This window comes from Seriola aureovittata, chromosome 3 (assembly GCF_021018895.1).
Source record: "Seriola aureovittata isolate HTS-2021-v1 ecotype China chromosome 3, ASM2101889v1, whole genome shotgun sequence".
Classification (NCBI taxonomy): domain Eukaryota; kingdom Metazoa; phylum Chordata; class Actinopteri; order Carangiformes; family Carangidae; genus Seriola; species Seriola aureovittata.
Window position 1 is genome coordinate 21322436 of NC_079366.1, and position 7478 is coordinate 21329913.

The following is a 7478-nucleotide window of genomic DNA, read 5'->3' on the forward strand; positions in this document are numbered from 1 at the left end:
TTTGGTGACCCAGAGACCTTTACTCCAAAGCCAAATCCTATAGGGAGTGCAACTAAGATTGTTTTTTATTGATTGATTGATTTAGTCTGTAAAATGATAAAATATTGTCCAAAAATTACTATCACTTATGTCAAAGAAAGGTGGCAAATCCTCACATTTGAAAACCTGAAACCATACAATAGTTGGCCTTTTTGTCTTATCAAGTGATGGAAGTGACGGTCGATTATCAAAATAATTGTCAAAATAGTTGCAGATTAATTTTTCGTCAATCGACTAAGCTAATCCGTTATCATGATTTTAACAATCACATGGCTTTTATTCTTATTAGTCTTCAGGACAAAGTGAGCATTTTTAGCCCCAGTGTGATGTAACGATGGCATTTAATTTGAAGTGATGTGTAGAAGACGTTTCTCCTGGTCCTGGTAAGTAGTTAAATGATGTAGCTAATGTTAGCCACAATCGTTTTATTTTTACATTTCGCAATATCCCGTTTTGCCTTTCTTCAGTTTGAACATCGCGTTAACACGTTACACAAACGACAATATGAACAGAAGCCATTCTAATAGTTAAAACTTTTTCTAACATTAAACGAGGTTACCTGAAGCAGTTAGTTAACGTACAGCCTCGTGAAGCTAGTGCGGGAGTGCAAACGTTAATCACTTGTAGAAACTTTAGAAACGTTGGATATGGGAAGATGTACTAAACATTATGATGTAGCCTTACCTTTGGCACAGTGGTAGTTAATCTTGAAATATGTGTATGTGACTCAGGTGTCAGTTAAAATAGTAGCTAGTTCCCTTCTAGGTTTGTTATTGTAGGTTTCCACGGCAGCAACTTTACACGCTGCTCGAGATACATATTTTTTTACGGAACGTGCTTTCAATAGGTCGGTTCACCATAATTAAAACAACACGAATAGCTTCTCATTTAACTATTATGCTATCATTACCTTTAAGTTTTTAGATTTTGTTTCATTATACATGTTTCCGGATTGTCTTTGTCCGTTTAAAGATGTCCGTTATTTTAAAAACTAACTGCTGAGCAATTAACTAACTCTGTGAGGACGTCTGGAACTACTTTCCACCAAGGAAATAGTCCCGATTAATCAACTAACATTGTATCTTGTGGATTATTTAAAGCAACATCTTTTAATCTAATCTTTTAAAATCATTTCACCATCCCTGGTGAAATCTGGTTGCAGCCTTACAGTTCTGATGGAAAAGTACTACAGATCTCCAGTGTTTTATAGGTCTCTGAAAAAAAGCAGTCCGATAAAACACAACCTTACAACAAATTAGTTCAATATAAACTAAAACAATTTAAGTTTTAAAATTAGATTTCGCGACAGTCCATCTTTAAGAACAGGGCCACCAGATGGAGGATGAAGGACCTGTCATAACTGATATTCTGCTTCAGTGGAACAAATTTTTAGTTTATCTGCAATTGATTAAATTATTTAGACAAAAATAAAGGAGGGCCCTGCCTGACATTCACCTCCATGGTACTGTGGTGAAGGCAGACACCTCAAAGATGGAGGTCTCAAAATAAAATCCAAAATCTGCATGCACCATTTTCACTTTTCTCTGAGAGGTAATTTGTTATTCCAGCCAATGTCCATCTCAAATTGTTAGAGGATAGTTTGTGTAGTGTAAATAGTAAGATGTATGCACACTGAAACACCAAGATAGAGATGGTTAGTCTTACAGACATGAGTCACCCTTATTATAGTCTTAATGCAGTGCACTACTCATAATGTCAAAAATAATACTAAACTGAGAAGGGCCCAAAGTCTCAGTAGCCACAAGGAACAAGTTCCACTTTCTGGGACTGACATCTAGTGATTAAACAGAAGAACTGCAGAAAATAATAAAATAGGTCATACCAGTGTGTTGAAGTGCAGATTTAGTGTTTGCAAAACCAAACCAGTGTATGGCCTTTAATTGTGCCTTTCTGGGAATTTCTTATTTTTTCTTGCACAAAATAAAACAGATGCCTTTAAATATTATATAATTAAAACTCTTAATTTACCAAATTAATGTGATAAAACAATAAGCCACATGATACATCAGTTGAACTCCTATTATGTTACTGTGTAAAAATGGGATTTGATCTGGTTTAAAAAATTTTAAATTTATAATATATAATATTGTTTGGAAGAAACCATCACTACCTCTTGAACTGCTATAACAAGGCTACCTTATTTTATTTTTTAAATCAAAGCCTACACTAAATAAAAGAGAAGTTCAGAATGGGACTCTAAGTTTGTTTTTCCTCACCATGCTTGCGGAGATGCTCCACCATCCTCCGCACCACCAGAGGCACACCATCCTCCACCAGGCCCTTCTCCCGCAACTCCAACAGGGACACTCCAAACAGCTTGGTGTGCTTCGCAGCCACTGTCCTGGGTCTCAGTAAAGGTATCTGGACAATCTTCTTCATGTCTTCTTTAACCTGCACCGCTGTCTTGTTGTGCTGCAGGAAGAAGAGCAGAGAGCAGCAGTCAGCCACTGACACTATGGGCACAGAGGGCAGCGCTGGATCCGGCATCAGGTTAGACACCACTGAGACACCTGTCCTGGAGGAGGGAGGCTCACTCTGCTCCATAGGCTAACAGGTGTGTGGGGAGGTGATGCTGGTTGGGTTGTCTCTATGTGTGTGAGGAGAGATGAGAGGAAGAGAAAGGGGTGGGCTGGACGTGCATGTGTTGCTACAACAAATATCAGGTTACCATGCAACACCTTTGGTTAAAGGAATTGCCAGAGTGACACGCACACCTGCACAAACAGACATACATACGAACAGGAAGACAAACAAATACATGTTCAGGGGAGGAAATGGCCAGCTGTTACTAACAATTTGAATGAGTTGTAAGGAAAACATATAAGAAAGGAGTGTGTGCTGAGAGCTGGAAGAATAATCAGTCTAAATGCCTAAATTTGGACATGAAAGGTTGGACGATAAAAAGTTTTTACTGGAGAGCTCTCTGACTAAACACTGTGCCTTTCAGCAGTGTATGGAGCTTATGTATGAGAGGAAAGCATGCAAGAGCTGGCTCCTGCAACAGAAATGTCTTTTAATCTAGTGAAGTGTGTGTGTGTGTGTGTGTGTGTGTGTGTGTGTGTGTATTGTGCATATTGTACATGAAGTAAAGGTACACATCTGTGAGTGTTATGTAGTGATTTAATGTGGCAGCAGGTTAAGGTGGAACTAATTTTAACAACTGCTCAGTAGTTTGATGTAGATCAATTGGTCAAAATAATCAGCAGATTAATAATTTATTTAAATTGTTAGATGCAGCCCGACTGCAAAGTAATTAGATAACTATAGTACATTACATGTTGTGGAATTAAAAGTACAGTATTTCCCTCTTAAATCTAGTGGAGTTCAAATTTAAAGTATAAGAAAACAGGAAGTACAGCAGATGAGTAAATGTGCCTCTACTAGTGTTGTGCTCTATTTTCCAGGCTGAGCTCATTCCTCTCAGCAGGCACGACCAGTCTAAACACAAATTGAATATGTTAATTCACTAGCTGTTAAGTACATCTTATCTGATAACTACTCTTAAGGCAAACAGTGCCACATGTTGTCCCTACCTGTAGATACACAGACTGTACAACACGTGGTTACTGTCTTTCTCTGAGTGTACAGAGACATCATCCCCATTCAATGAGGCAACATTCGACAGAAGATGGTAAATTATTGATTTGTGCATTTACCTACAGCATGAGACATTTCTGTCTTTGTTTAGTTAGTGCCAGGAGCAAGAGAGAAAACACGCAAACCCGAAGCAGCATTCGGACACAGGGTGCAGGAAGAAAAGACTTCCTGTACTTTAGTGCACCACAGACTCAGAGCAAGTTTTACTCTTGTTACCATAGCTACAACTGCACCATGTGACATCTTGTCGTTCCAGAGTTCACCACTTCAAATGAGTGAACTGACCCACACAGTGAAATGAGAGGCCCTGACTATGATCTGGTCACAATAAGGTCCACAGTGACACAGTTGGTTCACTGTATTAGGAAGGTAGAAGTGGGTGGTGAAGAAGAAGAGTTGTGACTGATATATATTCCCTATGTGGCCAATTGTGTAGACAGAATGGGTACAAGCATGTGCCACACTCAGATCAGCTAATTAAAAACCCACCTCCCAGATGGCGCTAAGATGGCTAAGGAGACAAAATCTTTACCATGGCAGATGCTCTAATACAACATGCATCCACACTCAAATGAACATCTGAGGAGCTTTTACAGGCATGGATATACGCGTCAATGCTGCTCAGTCATCTACTCCTCTCTGACAGGTGCATAAAAATATGCCATTTGCACCTTCCTGGTGTGGATGAAATGTAATTAGATCAATGTAATTAGGATCACTTAAATATTGACTCTGACTGCTTCATGCCTTGATGGCTGCCTGAGGAGCAGCAACACTTAATGGGGTAAACAACATTGATGAATTTAAATGTAATAGAGTGGACAGGTCCTCAGGTGTGAGGAGCTGTAAGCAGTCAGTATGAATAAAAGGCTTGGATAGTAGAAATTAAAAAAGAAAGATACACAAAGATAAAGGTGTCTATATTTTAAGTCTTATGATGAGGAGGGTTGATAATACAGCTTTTCAAAAGTTAATGGCATTTTTATTGGTCAGTATTTTCCTTTAAATTACCTGATCGTACACTTTTTTTTGTACATTGTACACACACAACAGTCTATTATTGGTAATAATGTTAATAGGTCACAGCACAGTTTAAGTAGCAATGGGCAACTTTTCTTGGCTGCAAACTGGCTCCAATAGTATTACTACTGCTACAGGTGTTAAAGAGTTAAGCCGGTCTGAGCTTGGGGTGACTTTGATAGGCCTTACTGAACAGATGTCTCCTAGATCTGTCTTTACTATCATGCACGCACGCATGCACGCACGCACACACACACACACACACACACACACACACACACACACACACACACACACACACACACACACGCACACACACACACACACACACACACACAGCCTTGGTATTGAGCTCTACACTTAAACAGACAGCTATCATTGATGGATGTTACTGTGAGCACATGCAGACCTACAGTACATTCACCATTAAAAAACAAGTCTAAGGATTGTGACAGTGATCCAAAAGTGGGACCTGAGGGGATACTACATATTCCCTGTTCATAGACCAACCACATGTATGATATGGGATTTTAAACATGGTTTCCAGACAAATTTGACCTCTTGCTGTGAGTCTGTCCATCACAAGTAAATACTTGGTCATCACTTGTTTTAAAATACCAATAATATACCCAAAATGATTTAAAGGTGATGTTGTCAACAAACCCCAAATGGCCTCAACACTATATTCAAGAACAACAAAAGGCACTTCATACAAGTAAAGGGGTAATTCTTACTGATAATTAATAGACTGCATAAAAAATAGCCTTAAGCCTTATATAAGAATAGTCTTAAAAATGACAAAAGACGACACAATGCAATGATAAACATGCAATAGCAATGGAAGGCATTAATTCTAAAGATGACAATAACTACATCGATAATCCAGAGAACATCCACAACACAATATAGGAAAAACTCATAAAATTAGACAATGCTATGGGTAAGGCAGCAGACCATGAGGCTTCTAGAAAACCCTAAAAAATACATGTAAATGATTCCTGGGTGACTGGCACAGTGATTTAACATGACAGATGGAATAATAAAGGGCTGCCTTGACTGTCAAGGGTTTCTTTTTCTTTATTTGGTCACCTGAGAAGTTAATGCAACAACTTATACTCTGCAAGTATGTGAATTGCAATTGAAAAATCAATGCTTGCTGTCAATTTCAAGGTTTTCATGAAGTTGGCCTTTTCACATTGAAGCAGCTGCCACACACACAAAAATAGAGCCTGTGTGAAGTAAAGCAGCCATGAATAAAGGAAAACACATACAAGGGGTATCCATTTGCCTCTATTGTTTACAAGGACAGTCTGCTGTGATTAGCCCAATAATCCTCACCCCTTCCCCTCCCCCATTCTTAAAATGCTTTCACACTACAACTTCTGACAGTGAGAAAGAAACCTATTGTCAAGGGACTGCCGAGAGACTCTGTGAGCTAATGACTGCTGGAAGTTTCCTCTCTCTCCTTGAGAAAAGCGTCTCAGTATTAAGCGTGTTTCCAAGTGTCAGGTTGAGATACTTTTCTTGAACATTTTGGATAGCTGAAGTGGGTGAACAAGTGTGTTTTGCGTTTAACCTGTGTCTTTGACTTCCTCATGAAGGGGCTAGCAAGCCCAAACATGTGCCCTCTTTTCCCAACCCCCCCCCCCCAGCCCTCCTCCCCTGCCTCTCTCGTCCTCTCTCTCTCTCTGTGGGTGGCCAGTAAAGCAACTGGTAGCAAAAGCACCACAGGCACAAGAAGCAACAGCTGTTCAGCCCAAAGAAACTATCCTCCCAAACACATGGAGTTTTAAAACTGTATACGAACATCAGACTTTAATCCTTATAAAGGCACTGTTTCCATTTTTGTGGAAAGTGACCTCATTGTGCCGCTGGATCATTGCTTGGAAAAAATGACAGGTACAGACAGGAGACGTGAAGCTCACACTGTGTTTTTTGTCCCTGCTTTTTCTCTTGTGCAGCTGTACAAGGATGTGGGAGTAAAAAGCGGATACTTGCTGGCAAGAAAGCTGCTTTCTGTTAACACTGCAAGGAAAAGTATTCATCTTGACGCCAGGAGGCGAGTATTTTTTGAGAAAAGTTACTTTAATGTAGTGAGGGGGAGTTAGTTACACTGCAGGGAGAAGAGATTTGTTCTTCCTTGAACTTTTTACAAGCCATCCAGTGTCCACCAGAACATCCAACACCACACTGTCACAAAAGAGTGTACAGACTGGCACTAAATAAAACAGACCCGTTATGCATTCTTGAGCCCTTAATCACAGGTTGAATGGGAAGTCTTTGAACCAACTCAGGCTTTGTAGCTTCTACTCACACAGATGGTCAGAGCTCCTGCCCCCATTCTCCCACAGAAGAAACGCCTGCGGAGGCAAAGATGAGGGGAAAATTTGCTGCTGTCCTCCCTCCTCCTCTTCTCCTCACTCTGTGCCAGGACACACTTTTGGATTTTCCCCAGTGGTGGGAATCCCTTTCACCTTAAAATATTCCATCCAAATAATCCAAAAACACAACACAGATAATCCACGCTGGAAGAGAGTGTAAAGAAGTGCTGTCACTACCGGCAGAGTATATACTGTCCGACCCATGAGCACAGATTAGTGCTTGTCTCTTTCTCTTCCTCCCTCTTTATTCCCCTCTCTCCTCCTAGGCTGAAATCTGAGCCGAGCTCTCCTATTGGCTGAGTTGCCTGGTCATGTGATTAAGGGGTTAAAACCCAAAACTTTAAATCTGTGCCTGCAGGATTCATCTGCCTGTGAATAAGGGAAGAAAGGAGGAGGGAGCTTTCTTCAGCAGTGAGAACT

General features: G+C 40.2%; 1 protein-coding gene and 1 long non-coding RNA gene across 7 annotated transcripts in view; one reads left to right on the forward strand and one right to left on the reverse strand.

The window, feature by feature from the left end:
• fam13a (family with sequence similarity 13 member A) overlaps window positions 1–7319 on the reverse strand; it is a 53044-nt gene extending 45725 nt beyond the window's left edge. For 2 of the 6 annotated variants that reach the window (XM_056372409.1, XM_056372412.1), the window contains exons 1-2: window positions 6992–7315; window positions 2277–2472 (exon numbers count right to left, since the gene is read on the reverse strand). In XM_056372409.1, coding sequence (XP_056228384.1) covers window positions 2277–2472; window positions 6992–7018 — 223 coding nt within the window. In that variant the 5' untranslated portion in view covers window positions 7019–7315. Of the gene's footprint in view, window positions 1–2276; window positions 2473–6991 lie in introns of all 6 variants that reach the window. The other 4 variants (XM_056372408.1, XM_056372410.1, XM_056372413.1 and 1 more) reach the window with 4 other exon arrangements.
• On the forward strand, window positions 157–6966 carry LOC130166700 (uncharacterized). Its single transcript, XR_008827194.1, has 3 exons — window positions 157–422; window positions 2479–2614; window positions 6639–6966. It is a non-coding gene; the product is annotated as an uncharacterized LOC130166700 (long non-coding RNA).
• Window positions 7320–7478: the final 159 nt, after the last annotated feature.